The 17718-nt window shown below is 33.5% G+C and overlaps 2 protein-coding genes across 3 annotated transcripts; one reads left to right on the top strand and one right to left on the bottom strand.

The window, feature by feature from the left end:
* Positions 1-1790: 1790 nt before the first annotated feature.
* On the bottom strand, positions 1791-3604 carry LOC132068644 (uncharacterized). 2 transcript variants are annotated; one of them, XR_009417456.1, is made up of 2 exons: positions 2319-3604; positions 1791-2208 (listed from the first exon to the last, which is right to left on the bottom strand). XR_009417456.1 is itself a non-coding variant. In XM_059462297.1 (2 exons), exons 1-2 carry the CDS (start codon positions 2562-2564, stop codon positions 2167-2169), a joined length of 339 nt encoding a protein of 112 aa, XP_059318280.1. In that variant the 5' UTR covers positions 2565-2679; the 3' UTR covers positions 1791-2166. The 2 variants fall into 2 exon arrangements, 1 of the variants encoding a protein (XP_059318280.1); XM_059462297.1 differs by having other exon boundaries at positions 2268-2679.
* Positions 3605-11361: 7757 nt separating this feature from the next.
* LOC132068643 (dnaJ protein homolog) lies at positions 11362-17317 on the top strand. The gene is made up of 8 exons (XM_059462296.1): positions 11362-11521; positions 12935-13102; positions 13528-13717; positions 13838-13979; positions 15458-15591; positions 15682-15824; positions 16099-16297; positions 16603-17317. The coding sequence occupies exons 2-8, from the start codon at positions 12953-12955 to the stop codon at positions 16929-16931; spliced, it is 1287 nt and encodes a 428-aa protein (XP_059318279.1). The 5' UTR covers positions 11362-11521; positions 12935-12952; the 3' UTR covers positions 16932-17317.
* Positions 17318-17718: the final 401 nt, after the last annotated feature.

The following is a 17718-nucleotide window of genomic DNA, read 5'->3' as shown; positions in this document are numbered from 1 at the left end:
ATTGTTCACTTTTTCTACCTGAACTATTACCAATTAGTTTACAAAACACACCTCAACTATTAATTATTTATTTTTAATGAGATATATTTTGTAAATTAGTTGGTGATAGTTTAGGTAGTAAAAGTGAACGATTGAGAGTTGAGGTGCGTTTTGCAAACTAATTGGAAGAAACTCTCACACTTAATAATTCAGATAGAAAACTCAAAAAAATATGATAGTTGATATGTGTGTTTTACCATTATCTCTTTTTCACTATTTTATTTAATGTTTTCCATATTACATCTGCACTGTGCTTTTAGATACCTGTAGTAATAACGTTTTTCTTTGACCAGTTCTACTTTAGCAATGCAACAATCGAAGAAAATGGTCAACTAATGCTGCTGGACGAGTTGCTCCTGGAACGAGAAAGTGATCAAAATTGACCTTTAATGTGTGCGGGTTGAATTATTCTAATCATTCAGATATATTACGTAGTTAAAATAGTCCTAAATGGATGAAAAAATAATTATTTTAGTCCTTTATATATATATATATATATATATATATATATATATATATATATATATATATATGACGTAATTGAAATAGATTTTAATATATGAGAAAAGTTATTATTTTAATTCTAAACCTTAAAAGTATCGGTACAAGTAAAACAAATCTGCTACGTGTATCCAGCAACTCATGTAAGCTGTATAAAAATATAAAAAATAGGAGTGAAACTTTTCAATCATATTGGATTAGACTAAAACTGGATTAGACTTATTAGCACCAACATGAGAAACTGCGATGGAACTTCTCTAATGGTGGACAAATTGGATTTTTATTTTCACGATTTTATTTAATGTTATTCCAAATTACATGTGTCTTGTCGATACTTGCAGTAGTAATAACTTATGGGATAGATGTATGTGGATTTCTTTGTCTTTGACCTGTTCTACTTTAGCAATGCGACAATTGAAGAAGGTGGTTGTGGAAGACAAATAATCCCTTCGTCTCAAAAAAATTATTTTTTTTACTTGGCATAAAATTTAAAAAATAAAAAAAACTTTTAAAATGTGTGATCCTAAACAAGATTTAGATATTTATGTGGCTATAAATCATCTCATAAAATTAAATTATTTCTAAATATAAAAAGAGAAAAAAATTTTTTTAGTACAGATTAAAAAGTAAAGGAGGACAATCTTTTTGGGACAAAGGAGTATTTCTTTCTACTACATAAAACAGTGAAGTTTGGAACGATCAAGGGCAGTTTTGTCATTTTATTCAATTCAAGTCTCTATCAAAGTGCAGGGTATTTAATTTCCAGATTGACATGTGTGCATATCAGCACATTGTGAGAAAATGAAGTCTATGTACATTTCTGAAAATATGGGTCCCGACTGTGGGCCCCATTTTGCAGCATTTTTATCAAAAATAAAGACCATTCAAATTCTTTTTTCTTTCTTTCTAAAATTAGCGTAATTATCTTTTCTAATTAGTTGTTTTATACTTCTATTTTGCTACTTTCAATTAAAGTAAATCAATGGATTAATTATAAATTTAAATAGAAAATATATTTGAATGTTGTGTCATTTAGACATTTGAATTTAATTTACATACAATGAACCAATAAAAATTTGATTTATTTTCCAACCTTACCAAATTAAAATTTGATAAACTAATAAGTGTGCTTTGGGTCCAATTTATAACAATGACTAAAAAATATTACATTTTCAAATTAATCAAATCAAAATTTAATATCTTATAATAGATTGCTTGCATTATTTTTCAAATTATTTCATAATTCTTAATTTTATTTTATTTTTTGTTAAACACGACATTTTATTTAGATATTAAGGAGCATACAGAGTAGCACCAGCTGATGTGGAGGCATCAGTTTTGGTTGGATCTTGAGAAAAGCCTACGTTAATATTAGCAGTAGATATAGTAGAGATACTACCAGTAGGGATTACATCAGAGTTGAGGATACTAAGATTACCAAGTCTAGCTAGCTTATTACAAACCAAAAGTGGGACAGACCTAATACTAAAACGACCATTTTTGTCCTCCTGCAAGATGTTGTTTATCCAAGGAGGGGCTTCCAACAAAAACTGCATTTGATCAGAGGTGGCTCTCTTTGAACCTTCAGTTGCTAGAACATGAGCCATCCTATTCCCTTATCTAAAGTTATGGCGGATTGGAGGATTCCCCAGATTCCTCATGAAGGACCTGCATTGAGAAACAATATTAGAAAATAGAGGAGGGGGATGTTGTAGTAAAGTAATTACCTCTGTAGCATATGTTTCAATTTCAGATATATTAAAGTGATGGAGACACACCAGACGGAGACCCTCAAGGAAGCCTTGAATCTCCATCTGGGTAGAGTTGAGACTACTAGTGCATTGGTGGTATCCCGCGACCCAGTTAGCGTTCTTATCCCGGAAAACACCACCAAAACCACCCTGAGTAGTGTTGGCCGGGAAAGCACCATCAAAGTTGAGTTTGATACCATCTTGGTTTGGGGGAAACCATTTGATAGTTATAGGGAATTGCTTTGCAGGGGTAAGACAATTGGTGGAGTACATATATTCAAGTGTCCTACAGATGACATAAGGAATAGGGACAGCGCGAGAGCTATTATTATAAATGTTATAATTCTTAATACTAATATTGTTTTGTCTCAAATAAGAAAGGGAAAATAATTTTTTTTATGCAAATTATCTCTTTTAAAATATTAATGAATTCTATGTAATATTATATTGGCAAATTTTGAGTTTTCACGAGCTTTATGTTCAGAGCCAAACATAACAATTTTCCATTTTACTATTTGGGACAGGAAATTATTTATTTTAATTGATTTGATATATATCTATAAATCGTAAACAAAGAAAACTTCAGTAAAAGAATTTAAAACTAAATCTTGATAGGATAGTCTAAAATGTGTTTATGATTTAAAATATATGTAATATTTTTCATTACAGTGACATAAATGATACAAATACTTTATTATGCATGATTTTATTACGAACGAAGTATTGAAATAAATATTGTATCATGCTAACATACCTTTTTACAGTCGGTTAAGATAAATTACACACTTACTTTTGTTCAATAATGATTTACGCTTATAAATTCAACTAATGAGCAAGAAATTGGAAAGCAAGCTCTTCAGGATAATAACGTATAATAATTCATCCTAATGACATTATAGATTCAACTTATGAGCAAGAAATCGGAAGGAATAACCTTTAGGACAATAATGCATAAAAAATCAACCTCATGAATTTATATTAGTATATTATACAATGGTAAAAAGAAATTTGAATGCTAGATTCATAGAACTTTATATTATTTTTAAAAAAAAAAAGAATTTTATCATAATTAATACTGTGCTTAATACATCAAGCATGTTCCAATTGAGGTTGATGAGTAAATGAGGTGACTTTTTTTTTAAGTGGTTAACGTATTTACATAATAGGCATTTGAGAATACGTACAGAAAGTTTGTCAAAATTTAAGTTTGAAGTATCTAATAGGAACAGCTTGTCATGTTTTCAAGTGCTTAATTGGAAAAGACATATGTTTTAAGTGTCTAAATAAATAAATTTAAGAAAATGTCAATGCATTAAGCCCTAATACTAACAATACTTGACAAAATTGTAGGATTAAGTTACTTTATTACTTTAATTATTCTAAAATTTTGCCTAGGATCAACAAAATGTTGGTTAAAAGATCCACACAAATTTGTGAAATTATATATACATTTTTTCTTTCAATTTTCATTAAATAGGCAAAATAGACATAAATTTCAATTTTACTCTATATGTAACAGGGGTTCAGACTTAACACTAGTCAACTACCACAACTGATGAGAGGACCTACTCCTCATCAATGAACTTTTGGAATTCTTTTCCAATTCTATGAGTTTAATTTTTTAATAGCATTGAATATATTAGATTCATGCCTACTATTTATTAAAATTTTAATAAATTTTTACACTAAATTTATGTTCCGCCAGAAGTTATGAGTTCTTGGACCCATACATAGAATGGCACATCCATCCTTATTACCACCAAATGTCCCAGCCGGCGGTGTTCATCAGTCGGTATAATACGAATTTTTGAATTCGATTTGACATTTTTTATATTCACTTTTTAAAAATGTTTATATCAATATCATATCTAACTTAATTCGGTATAGTTTGATTTTCTCTTTTCGGTTTCAATTTATTTATTCTCATTTTATCCGATTTGATAACTTTGCTTTGTTCGGTCTGAAAAGAATTGTAAATTTCTTTTGTCAGTAAGTAAAATAATGGTTTAATTCATCAAAAGACCCTCGAACTTGTCCGTGAAATCCATTTAGACCCCCGAAATGAGACTCCTACCATCTGAACCCTCCAAAACCATTTTTACTGTGTCACTTGGACACAATTTATTGAGGTGGCACAGCGCGTGCATTACACTTTCTCTTGAGTGCGTGAATAATTTCAAATTATGATTTTCTTTTTTTAACCTCCACAAGCCGTAAAACCTTGTTACTCGTTACTTAGTGCCATCATTGGTTTGGGGATATGGTCTATACAACGATACAGATACAGGCAAAGCAAATGGACTAGGTTTGGGGAGATCGAATGAACCAGATCTACATACTCGTTCTATCTCAGAGACAGATCCAGTAAATGAGCCAAAAGTGAATCAGTCAGAAACAGTTGCAAGACAAGGGTGATTGAAACAGATTTATAGACATGTTCCATCTCAGACGCTGAGGCGATTTAGAGATGGATGAACAGGTGCTTGAACCAATTCCAAAAACAAGTTCCAGTTTAGAATCCTACTGCGAGTAGGGATTTGTGTTTTATGGTAAAGACTTGGTGGACAAGTTTGCAGGATTTCTTAATAATTATCAAGATACTTAAGACTCCTACAAGGACACTAAAGCCACGTGAATACAAGAATCCCAAGTCAACTCAAACCCTAACTCTCATAATAGGCCTTACCATGTAGGGATTGAGTTCAGCCGACTTGATGCAAACCTAGTACTATATATATTCAAATCCTGTCATAAAGAAGTTTACACACTCACAAAGAGAGAAAATCGGAATATTGAACAAACACAGTCAATGCGATATTTGACAGAATTTTGATTACAAAAGTACACCCTGATACATCAAAGAAGATTGAGGAATCTGTTCATAGAGTTAAAGTTACAGTTCTTGAGTCTAGATTTGTGTATTAGGTTTGTTTATCGTGTTGTAACTTTATCAGCTCTCACAGAAGCAATTACTATAGTTATAAAATGTTAGTCAAATTCAACTTTAAGTTGGGATAACTTGAAGTGGGCTCATTAGTCTAGGGAGATTAGCGAGATGGAATTATAGCTTAGTTCCTAGGTTATAGAGTTGTAACTTGAATTTGCAAAGGCTCACTGTTGTAGTGGATTTGGAAAAAATCCTACGGAGGTGTAGACTGTGATTTTTTCACCCTTTGTGATCCGGGTGGTTTCCACGTAAAGCTATTGTGTTCTTACTTTCCTGTTCTTTATTATTCTGCAAACGATAGCGTGGAACAGGTAGAGTGACATGTTTTATCCTCTAGGCGAAAATCTAGTATACAATAGGACAAATAACTAGTCGTGCAGAATATCATGCTCAATTACAACAAATTATAGTTCGAGTTTCTAAATCAAATTTATTAACAAATTTAAGGAATTGTCAATATATTCAGCCTTATCCTAAACATACTTATAACACCAAGTCAAATCATCAAATAAAAAATCGGTTTGATGCTTTAATTAATAACTTGTTGATTATCTCATTTGAGACAATTTCAACTTCAAGGTGTGCAAGTTGCACCAAAGTTTCCTTTTAAATAACATCTTTTTGGTATAAATTAGTAAGAATTAGTAGTATTAGGGGCAGATTTAGGGTGTTGTGTGGGGGTTTTTGAGAACTCGATAATTTTTGCACTGATTTTGTATTTATATTAAGAAATCCAATAAATGTATAACAATTACGAGTTGAGAACCTATTAATAAAGTGTGTTGTTGGTCTACGGTAGAAAAGGAACAATGTATTCACTTATCAGATATAATCCTTGATATATGTAAAAATATGACACATTTAATCCAAAGCCCCAAATTTAACATTTTTACTTCAAAATCTGTTAAAACTAACCACTTTTCCAACAAAAAGAAAGAAAGAAAGGTAAAAGACTAACGTTGTCTCCAAACAAAATTGAGATTAAAGAAGGAAGTATACAGGAAAAAATTCACTCACTTATACTGTGCAGTTGAAGACCAACTTTAGTACCCTTGATGAGAAGGACTTGGAATGAAAAGATTACCATATTATATATATGATTTTGAGTATAAGAGCACTAAATTGTGGCCTGTTGTTTCCCAGTAAGAGATAATGTCTATTTAAAATTTAAATGGTCAAATACTGTTAGCTAAAATGCAGGAATTCTCAGAGGAATCTAATGTTTTAGCAGCTGGACAGGAGTCTTACGGAGAAACTCGAGTGGACAGCTATGAAGGATGAAAAGGGAAGAAGATGAAGGATAGAATTCAATAAAAAATTGTAGTATATTCAATTGATGAATGAATTCGTATTGATATAATGCCTATTATAGAAATGAGAAAGAATCTAAATTGTTAATCGCTTCTAACTAAATTCAATAGCCTATAACTAGCTGTTAATATGGCAATGCTAACTAACTAACTTGACTAGCTAATCCATTTTCGTGTAACAGTACTCCTTGTTGCTAAGAGATCCTTGACCTCAAGGATCAAAATGAGGGAACCTTGCCTTAAATACATTAAGGAGTTCCCAGGTAGCAAAAAATTCTCATAATTTGTGAATGCTCCAAGAAGTAAATGTTATGTCAATTCTGTGACCAAGCATGTCATAATGTCTAGCAATGCCAAAGTTCACTGTTGATTTAACTAACTTGATGTTAAACTCAGGGTCAGTAATCAAGATATCATCAATGCTGATATAATTTTGTTTCTTGGCTTTAATGTAGACAACACTATGCTTCTGTTCTAATGTAGCAGGATTGTTTAGCTCATCAGAGAGATCTACCAAAGCCCTTTTGATCTCCATGACATGTTGTTCATCAAGTTTCATTTCCTTTTTTTCATCTACAATCATTTTTATGTGAACTTTTCCATCAAGTGGTTCAACTCCAAATGCTTCACACTCATCTAAATTCAGTTACTCCAGCTTTTCTTTTTTCACAATAAAGGAACTCTCATCATCTAGAGTACTATTTAATTCAGCCATGCTCATAACTTGTAAAGGAAGCATTTTTTCTACTCCATTTTCACAATATTCATGTGTCTGTCTCGAGCCATTGATAACTGGAAAAGGTCATCCATTCTTCCTAGAATATGCAGTTTCTTCAACTGTCGGACTCATCTTTTTGAATAAAGGCATGAAAGTGGAATAACAGAAACAACTGATTGCATCCATTCCCCTTGACATCACCATTGTCCTCAAGAGTGGAGTATGGACTAGTATTTTGATAATTGACGACTTCTAATGGTGCGACAATACAATAATTCATAAAGTATATAACATGATCACACATTCTCATCCTAGATTGTATTCCTTCCTTGTTCACATCCCATAACTGCTCATTCCCTTGTAATAAGTTTTGGTCTTTCTGCTATTATTAGGAAGAGTGATTGCTCAATCTCTTTCCATGGGCAGGTCTTATTATCACTCTCTAAGTTTAACCATAAATCGTAGTAAGTCATGATCTGGAGAGAATTGTAACAGGACGATTTGTCATGAGAGTACTTCTTGCTAAGCATCTCTTGAGTAAACATCACAATTCTGCAATTAATTGTATTTTTCACCCTCGGAAGCCTAATTAGATCATTTTTTAGTTCAGAGAATTGTTGATGGCCTTTATTATCAACAAACCTATCCAATTCCCATTGTTTTACACCAACTCCACTATGCTTCTCTTTTTCATTATCCAAAATCATATTCTCATATTCCAACATAGAAGCATTACAAGAATTCACCTTAAAATAACCAACCAAAACAGGGTACAAGAAGTCACTTGTACATAATCAGATATCATAATATTCCTGAACATCCCATTTCTTTCGGGCATTCATGTAAGAAGCAACCACATCTCTTTCAAAATTTGAAATTTCATAAAAAAAAAAAAAAAACAGATCAAATCTATCTAGGGCATTCTAGAACTCGAAAATGAAAGAACTGGGAATGCACGAAGAATCCGTGCGTTCCAGCTTGTATATCCTTCTTGTTTCTTATTCTCACTAACTCATCTTCATTGGAAATAATTTTTTCACTATTTAAAGAAGTTCTAAACACTTTGTTCCCATTTTCTTTGGAAAGAACATCGAGAACCAAGCCTCCAAAATCCTTGTATCACTCTATCTTCCACATCAAGTGCGACAAGAGACCAATCTTCAAAAGCATCTACATCACCTTCATTTTTCATATAAAGTGTGGCAAGAAGCATGCCTTCAAGAAGTTCAGGTACCGTTGTTGAAGAATTTGTATCCAGAGAAGAAATTTCAAAGATATTCATCAAATTGTGGCTGAGATTGGTTCCTCCAATTGCTACTTCAAGATCAATCTATCCAACAATTCCAGACTTCCAGTGCACATTTCAACTTTCCTTTCACATTTTTGAGTTTAATTTTAATGTTTACGAAATGATTTTGAAAAGTTCACATTCTTCTACAGTCTAAGAACCGTAAGGCTCTGATGCCAATGTTAGCCAAAATGCAGGGTTTCTTAGAGGAATATGAGAATTTAGCAGTTGGATAGGATTTTCGGAGAAACTCGAGGGGACAACTATAAAGGATGAAACGGGAAGAAAACGTAGAATAGAATTTAATATGAAAACTACAGTATATTCAATTATGAATGAATTCGTAATGATCGAATGCCTTTTATGGAAATGAGAAAGAATCTAATTAGGTAACCGCTTCTAACTAATTCAATAGCCTGTAACTAATCAATCGATATGGCACTGCTAATTAACTAACTTGACTAGCTGATCCATTTTCGTGTAACTAATACTAGCTTTGATGTTTCTGAAGTAGTTTAATCCCCTACACTCTTGTGAGAGGTAAAGTATAAATGTTATGCCCCTCCTCCCACCCCCTCTTGATTGAGTTTAACACTTGCTCTCAATAAGTATCTCAGTTGCTTTTCTTGTGCTGAGATCAGATCATTGGAATACAGAGTTGATATTTTTTACAAAGATACTATTTTCAATCATCAAAGCTAAAACATATTAACTCACATATTATAGAATAGAAGTACTAGTTAGTCTTGAATAGAGCGAGACAACAATTTGTCAGAAAAATTTGCAGAATAGATTCGAAGAAGAAGAAAGCCTTGAGGCGTGAAAATTCAATGTCCTTAAAGAAATATTGTTTGTATATTCTTTAAGGGATACGTACAAGGTTCTTTAGGATTCCTCAAAGCCAAAATGTCAGTGAAGAATATTTAACCGCTTTTAGGGTAACACAATTTATAGCAGAAGCAGACAATTTCGAAAAGGTACCTTTTTTTCTGAACATGTGTTTGAGTTAAAACTTAAATTTAAATTAAAAAGTTAAGTTTTAAATAAAATAAACTGTAACAGAAAATAAATACGAAAATTAAAAAGTCTTTTATTTAAAGGATGGACCCGGCCCGCGCCCAAGCCCCAAGTCTAAGTCCAAGTGGTTGGGATCACTTATTCAGTACACATGAAGGGCTAAAATACTTAAACCTTTTCATTTCTTCATTTCCCATCGATGTGGGAATGTTCCCCTTTACAATTACAAACTATTCAACACAGTTTTAGATGGAGTTTTCGATTCCCAGATCCATTCTCGTTCTAACATGCTAATAACGGTTTAGGTAAGGCCACGACTAAGCGGGAATGCCCTACACAAGAGCTTACTTCCGAAATTAACAATTTATGCTTTTCTTTAACTTTGGCTTTCCTGCCGCTCTTTTCTCGAGTTTGGTCGCCATAAATATTTGTCTAGTAAATACTCTTTAAACATGGTACAAAAGGAGCGTTGGTCATGTGTCTAATTATCACATAAGCTATGAGCATATCACAATTCCAAGTCATATGGTAGAAAATACATTAGTTCTTTCTCCTTTTGAAAAATTCGTTTAGTTTTAAGATACTTTTCACTAAAATTGTTAAATTTAGGGATTTGGATCAAAGATGTCATCCTCTTACATATATCAAGGGCTATATCAGCCAAGTGCATATATTATGGATCAAAATGGTGCAACCCCCTTAAGAGGTCTTTAGTGGCTAGTTTGGAGGTGAGTTATGCATGTATTAAATTCTACATAAGTAATATCACATTCAGTAATTAGTTAGGAAATAAGTCATTTATATATGAAATTGATATGGTATTTAGTTGCAATTTAGAAACTCACATAATTAATATATATGTATAAATTATGAGAAAATCTATATATTATTTTATGCATGATAGAAGGTGGAATAACTAATATATGAATAACTAATCCCGTATAAGTACATAGATTCGTTCCTAACTAATCCATGTATTACTAATACCTTCATAATTCTAACAAGCTACCAAACGAGGCTGAGGACCATTTTAGTCATTTTCTCTAGGGGTGTTCATGGTTCGGTTTGGGTCGGTTATTGGTTAAAACCATAACCAAACCAATTTAGTCGGTTTTTAAATGTCTAAAACCATAACCAAACCAAGTAAAATAATAACCACCGGTTTGGTTATTGTCGGTTTGGTTCGGTTTTTCAATTTATGACTAGCCGTGACAATTCAAATATTCTCTCTCTACATTCTTCAAATTTCTTATGAAGCTCTTTTTTCTCACGGCCACAAGGGCGAACTTTGCTTGCATATTGAGGGAAAGACATGCTGATGGCAATGTAAAATGAAAAGAGATAGTAGGGTTTTTACTTTTTACCCTTATGCTTACGACTTATTAGAGTTGGCTTGGATTGTTGGACTTGGACATATTCTTTTAAGACATGGGCCTTAAAAATAAGTAGACCAAAATTAAATTAATAATTAAAAGGTATAAAATATCTTTAATTATTTATGAAAAGTTAATATTATACATATAAATAATTATAAATTTTATGTATATAATTATCAGTTTGGTTCGGTTATTTATTCGGTTATTTTTTACTATAACCATAACTAAACCAAATATTATCGGTTTTTCAAATTTAAAACCAAACCAAACCATACCAAACCAAATGTCAGTTTTTTTATTCGATTTGGTTAAATTTTCGGTTTGGTTTTGGTTTTAACCAAAACTGTGAACAGCCCTAATTTTCTCAAACAATTTCTCAAAAAATGATTTTCTCAGCATTTTCCGTTACACCACCGGCCAAAATCCTAAATGAAAACCTTTTGAGAAGGAAAAACACATGTCATCTTCCCCTTGTTGTTCAATAACAAAAAGGAAAGCTGCTCTTCATTTCTCTCTGTAACAACAACAACAACAATTCTTCTTTCTCTCGCTCTTTACAGAAACTCTTTTCCAGGTATTTTTCTTTTGTTGTCTACAAATCTTCCATCTTCTTGAAAATCTAATTCTTGGGGTATCATTTAATTGTATGTTAGCTTTGTTTATACTTTCTATATATTTTTTGGGGCTCTTTTTACTAGTTCAGCTGTAAAGTCGTTTTTTTTTTTTTTGTATTACTCTGTTGCTTATTTGTTTCCTGTTAATTCTTGAGCTATGGTGTTTTGAAGCTTGCTGCAACTTATTTATGTCTACTCGGAAAGAAGATTTACCTGGTTTAGCCCAGTTTTTCCTTAAACACCTCTTATACACTTTTACAAAAGGTGGACACATAATGTCGTATGATGTTTGTAGAATGTTGTATAGCGTGTGTATAAGCACTGTTGCGAGAAAAAAAAGGTTGGTTATGCGAGTGTAAACTGAAAATATGGCTATGTAGGTGTAATATATTATGTTTGGTTGTATATTTTTGTAAAAATACCTTATTTATTTATATTTTAATTCCTCTTTCTCTTTATCCATGTGTAGATTTGGATAGACAGTTCTCTATATAATCTATAGCTGTAAAGTTTGAGTCTTTGCATCTTATTGGTATCTTGGCATTTACATAGATAGACACTTAAACCAAGCCTCATCTGGCAAATAAACACTCCAACTTTGAGAATGCAAATCTAGACACCTCAACTTGTCCCCTCTATGTCTCGTGGACACCCGATGCTGATGTGGCACATAAATTTTGAAGGTGTTGGATGACCCTTTTTTAAGTTGGAGTATTCAACTGATACAGTGGAGATGAGTTGAGGTGTCTACATGTACATTCTCAGAGTTGGAGTGTTTATTTGCCGGTTGAGGCCAAGTTTAAGTGTCTATCGATGTATTATGTCTTAGAGTTATGAGCTTCACATACCTTCTATTGCTTTGGTGAAGGTAATATTTAAAGAGGTCTTGGTAAATATATAGGGATTTTAGAACCAGAAAAGTTAGTTGGGAATTGGGATATTTAAATGCTAAGTACTAAAAGTGCAGGCACCATGAAAAAGATTTAATTTCTTGCTATTAGGTTTCATATATAATTGGTTGATTAGATATACTAAGATATTAGAAGGGAAGGCAGAAAAGGAGTTAGAATCACATATAATAGAGATTGGCTTTTTCCCTTCTCTCTTTTTTTTTTTTTTAAAATTGCTATAGGACTGCAAATGAAAAATCTTCTATGATCTGTTGTTTTTGTGCTTGAATTACTAGTTGGAACTTTTCCTATCTTAACCTATTTTTTGTGGATTGCTAGTTTTAATACTTCCCTACCCCAATTGACTGATAATCAATACATCTCAGATCCCTATTTACTGCACATATTGTATCTGTAGTATCCGGCTTTTTAAATTTAAATAAGTTAATCCTAAAATGGTTGGATTAATAAAAATTATTGCAGGTATTAAGGTGATTCATAATGTTTGGACGGGGTGCAAGGAGGAGTGACAACTCCAAGTACTATGAGGTTCTTGGTGTTTCGAAAAATTCTAGTCAAGATGAACTTAAAAAGGCATACAGAAAATCTGCTATAAAGAATCATCCTGACAAGGGTGGGGACCCAGAAAAAGTGAGTTGCTCTTCTTATACATGTAATTAAAATTTTCTGCATGTTGGTATTCCAGATATGTTGTGTCTAGACCAACAACAACAACATCATCATCCCACAAAGGGGGGTCCAGTGAAATCCCCAACTTGCGAGCTATGTTGGGACTCTCCAAAAATGATGCCGCACTCGTGTCGGATCCTTCAAAAAGCACTACTTTTAAACCTTGAAGAGACTTGGGAGGTAGAGAGGCTATTTCCTGTAGACCCTTTACACAAGGACAAGCAAGTCAAAACAGTATAAAAAGCCATGGCAAAATACTACATAATGCATGATAAAGCTGTCTGTGAAAAAAAGGAGTTAGTGTCTAGACTGAGGGAACCTTTTGATTCTGATGCTTGTTTTGTTTTTGATCATACATTTTTTTGTCCTGTTTTATCTCCACTCAGTTCAAGGAGTTGGCTCAAGCATATGAAGTTCTAAGTGATCCAGAGAAGAGAGAACTTTATGACCAGTATGGTGAAGATGCCCTTAAAGAAGGAATGGGTGGTGGTGGTGGTGGTGGTCACGACCCATTTGACATTTTTGAGTCCTTCTTTGGTGGAGCTTTTGGTGGAGGTTTTGGCGGAGCTTTTGGCGGTAATAACGATTAATGACTCATCTTTCTCTAGAAAGAGGCCTTCTGCTAAATTCCTCTTTGTTATTGTTATCATTTTTAATTTTTTGGTTGAAATATCCCATCTACCCTGGTTATCTCAGGTGGTGGTAGCTTCAGAGGCAGCAGAAAGAAACAAGGAGAAGATGTAGTGCACACTCTAAGGGTTTCTCTGGAAGACTTGTACAATGGCACAGCAAAAAAGCTCTCTCTTTCACGGAACATATTGTGCCCAAAGTGTAAAGGGTATTTCTCTTTCTTTAATTATCTAATTTTTTTTCATTCACTGATTTTCAAGATAATCCGTTGTGTGATGACAATGTTTTTTGAAATTCTTTTGTTCTCATTAAGGCTGAGAATCAATATTGAGTTCTGTCACTGAACATATATCAGAAAGAATTTGAATACATTAGGAGTACAATAGAGAAGGAATGGTGTGTCTTCAATTTTTGTATACACGTACTAAATGGTGACTCTGGTTCATCAGGACCTTTGTGATTCTTTGTGTTGGTCCTTTTTTTGGTTCTCTTTCCAGTGATTCTGTCTATACATTGAAATATGATAGTCAGAAGCATTAGTTAATGACAAGTACCAAGTAACCTGAACTTCATGAATAGGTTCTTCTACCTAATTGATGGACTCCTGTAGAGCCCATTCATAAATTTTGCTGTGCAGATTGGTTACATGTATTCCTAAGTAATTCAAACACCAAAATTGGGTAAGCTCTGCGTTTCACTCATATATGAGTCCAAATGGACCACCTTTCGAAGATATGTCTGATGCTGTGTTCTAAATACTTTTGGAAATGTTGAAATTCAGACACCCTTTCCACTCCTCTAGGAACAGATTAGGATTATCAACTTTCTGCTAGTTTTCTTGGTGTAACAAAACAAATCTTTTTATAGAAGAAAGTTAGTCATTTGTTGTATACAAAAAGTTGTAATAAAACAAATTCTCCTCACCTTGGTCTGTCCAAGTTCTAAATGGGAAGGCAGAAAAGACTTCTTTGATAGATAAGATACTTATGGACTTCTGTTTCCCTTGGCACTTTGAACACCTTTAGGTGCCTTGTTAATATTTTGTAGGACATTGAAAGGCCTGGATCTAGTTTTTTATGTTGTTGAAACATTTGAAATTGATGGACTAGAAACATTTAATGTCTTTGTCATGCTAGTTTCCATTTCTGTGATCCTTAAATGGGATTTGATGATTTACTTTTGTTTGGAAAAAACAAAGTGGGTTGATATTAGTTTCCATCTGCAGTATAGCTATCATCTATATGGATGCTTACTAAGGTGGTTATGGCCTATGGGTGACTCGTTTGCCTTGTTCCTCCTCTATTTGGTGGGGGTGGGAGTGAGGTTGCTATTGTGAAATTTAATTTAACCTCTTCAAATTCACGTATTTGAGAAAACATCACATCATTTTTGGTAGAAATGATAAGAAAGGAAAGAATGATAAAAAATAGAATTTTGCTGTACATATTGTCCTCATCTAAAAATTCACCTCTTTCACCTTCTGGGTCTATATTCACACCAGAATCTCCGCAATCTGAATGAAGAGATTAAAGGGCTTTACCCTCCTTATTTATTAGTTGAAGCTCATCTTTATCGGCTTTTTTAAATTGTGTTGCTGATCATTTAACTTGCTCTCAGCATGTATGTTCTGTTGAACTTTACTGGTGAACATTTATTATTTTGTATATGATTTTCTTACATTATCAGGAAAGGTTCAAAGAGTGGAGCCTCTGGAAGATGTTATGGATGTCAAGGTACTGGAATGCGTGTTACAACAAGACAAATAGCTCCAGGCATGATTCAACAGATGCAACATGTTTGTCCCGAGTGTCGAGGCTCAGGTAATGAGATATTCCTGTAATTTTAATTTCGGTCTTCTATGTAAAGGAAAAACATTAATTATAACTATGAATCTTTCTTTGTTAATACAGGAGAGGTTATAAGTGACAAGGATAGGTGTCCTCAGTGCAAGGGAAACAAAATTACACAAGAAAAGAAAGTACTGGAAGTGAATGTTGAGAAAGGGATGCAACATGGTCAGAAGATCGTTTTCGACGGGGCAGCTGATGAAGCTGTGAGAGTTTTTTACTGTGCAAATTGCTTAGCTTTTGCAATTCCCAATACATGTTAAATTGTGCCTCCACAGTTCTTAGGCAATATTTGCAAACAACAACGGATCCTTCTTCCCAAGTCTAATCTATTCGAATCTATAAATTTTGAAGTCAGTGCAGGATCGTGAATTGAATATATATCCTGATATACAATATCGTCAATCCTATCTGCTTTCCTTTTGCTGTATTGGCAGGCGATATCTCTTTTCTCATAGTTGTTTTTGTGGTTATATGTAGCCAGATACGGTCACCGGCAATGTCATTTTTGTATTACAACAGAAGGATCACTCAAAGTTCAAGCGGAAGTCTGATGATCTTTATGTGGAACACAAACTCAGTTTGACAGAAGCTCTCTGTGGCTTTCAGTTTGTCCTGACTCATCTGGATGGTAGGCAGCTTCTGATCAAATCTAGCCGTGGAGAAGTTATAAAGCCTGGTAAGGAATCCTTCAGTTTGTGCTTAATTACTTGGGATTTTTTCATTTTTGGCCCATCAGCCGAAATTAATTACGGGCACTAGCCAAAGTACATAGAACACTTACACTGATAATGTATATTATGTGCACACTATATGTATACAATATGTATATGATATGTATATTTATACTTCATATACAAAACCTATACATTTGCTGGCTATTATTTTTCTGAGAGGTCCAAAAATGTAATTATCCCTAATTATGATTACTTTGTGAAGTGAGATGTGATTTGTATATGATCCTCATTTGGTTGTCTCTTGCAGATCAATATAAGGCAATAAATGATGAAGGAATGCCCCATTACGGAAGGTCATTTATTAAGGGTCGGCTTTATATCCATTTTAATGTGGAATTTCCAGAATCTGGAATTCTTTCGCCGGAGAAATGCCGTGCTCTTGAGGCTATTCTGCCACCTAGACCAGGGAAGCGGTCATCTGATATGGAATTGGACAATTGTGAGGAAACCACTATGCATGATGTCAACATGGAGGAAGAAATCAGGCGCAAGGAGCAGCAACGCAGACAAAAGGCTTATTATGATACAGATGATGATGAGCCAAACGTACATCGTGTGGGTTGTAACCAACAGTAAAATTTCCAGATAGTGGTATTTTGGTTAGTCCCATTTTTGTCTATGCTCGGTTGGCTGTTTTGGTTAGGAATTAACTGTGGCTTTCTTTATGGTTCTGCTTCAGATTGTTATGTTGGTCTCAATGCTGTAGGTTTTTTTTGGTCCTAAAGTTCATTGCTAGCTCTATTGGGCTTCCTCAGCTCTTATGATGGAATGTCTGGTCATTCCTTATTTAGGTAGTAGTATAGAATATGAGAGCATCATTTGTATGACCATGGATTATGTGGGGTTTGTGTGCGATAAATAGCTTTAGCAATGTTTGCAGGGCAATGCATTCTGTTTGAAACCTTGTTGCAGCTCAGTTGTTAAAGACACAAGTAAATAAAAGTATGCTCTCTCTGCGGTAATTCTGCTCTCATCTCCAGTAGTCATCCCTGTTGGTATTGTATCAGTTTAGTTTATCCGATGGTGTTGATGGGTTAAGTGGAGAAATTGAAAGTTATACTAGTGAATTTTGACAAGGCGGTATCGGATAACCTCTTTGGCTTTATTGAGGCTTTTGTAGTGTGTCTTTTTTACATTAGAGAAACCGTAGGCATCATTCTTCATTCGAGTCGACTGTTACTAAAATTTACTTAAAATTTAATGCTTATCCTATAAAAAAGAATCAGACCTGCATGTACGCATGCATGATGAAGACATAGATAAGTAAATAAAAGTGCTCTTTTGAAAAACTTAAGCTTTAATTTTCATCAAAAAAAAAAACTTAAGCTTTAATCATCACATACTAAAATTGTTTAATGTTAGA

This window comes from Lycium ferocissimum, chromosome 8, assembly GCF_029784015.1.
Source record: "Lycium ferocissimum isolate CSIRO_LF1 chromosome 8, AGI_CSIRO_Lferr_CH_V1, whole genome shotgun sequence".
Lineage (NCBI taxonomy): Eukaryota > Viridiplantae > Streptophyta > Magnoliopsida > Solanales > Solanaceae > Lycium > Lycium ferocissimum.
This window is presented reverse-complemented; position numbering and strand designations above follow the sequence as displayed.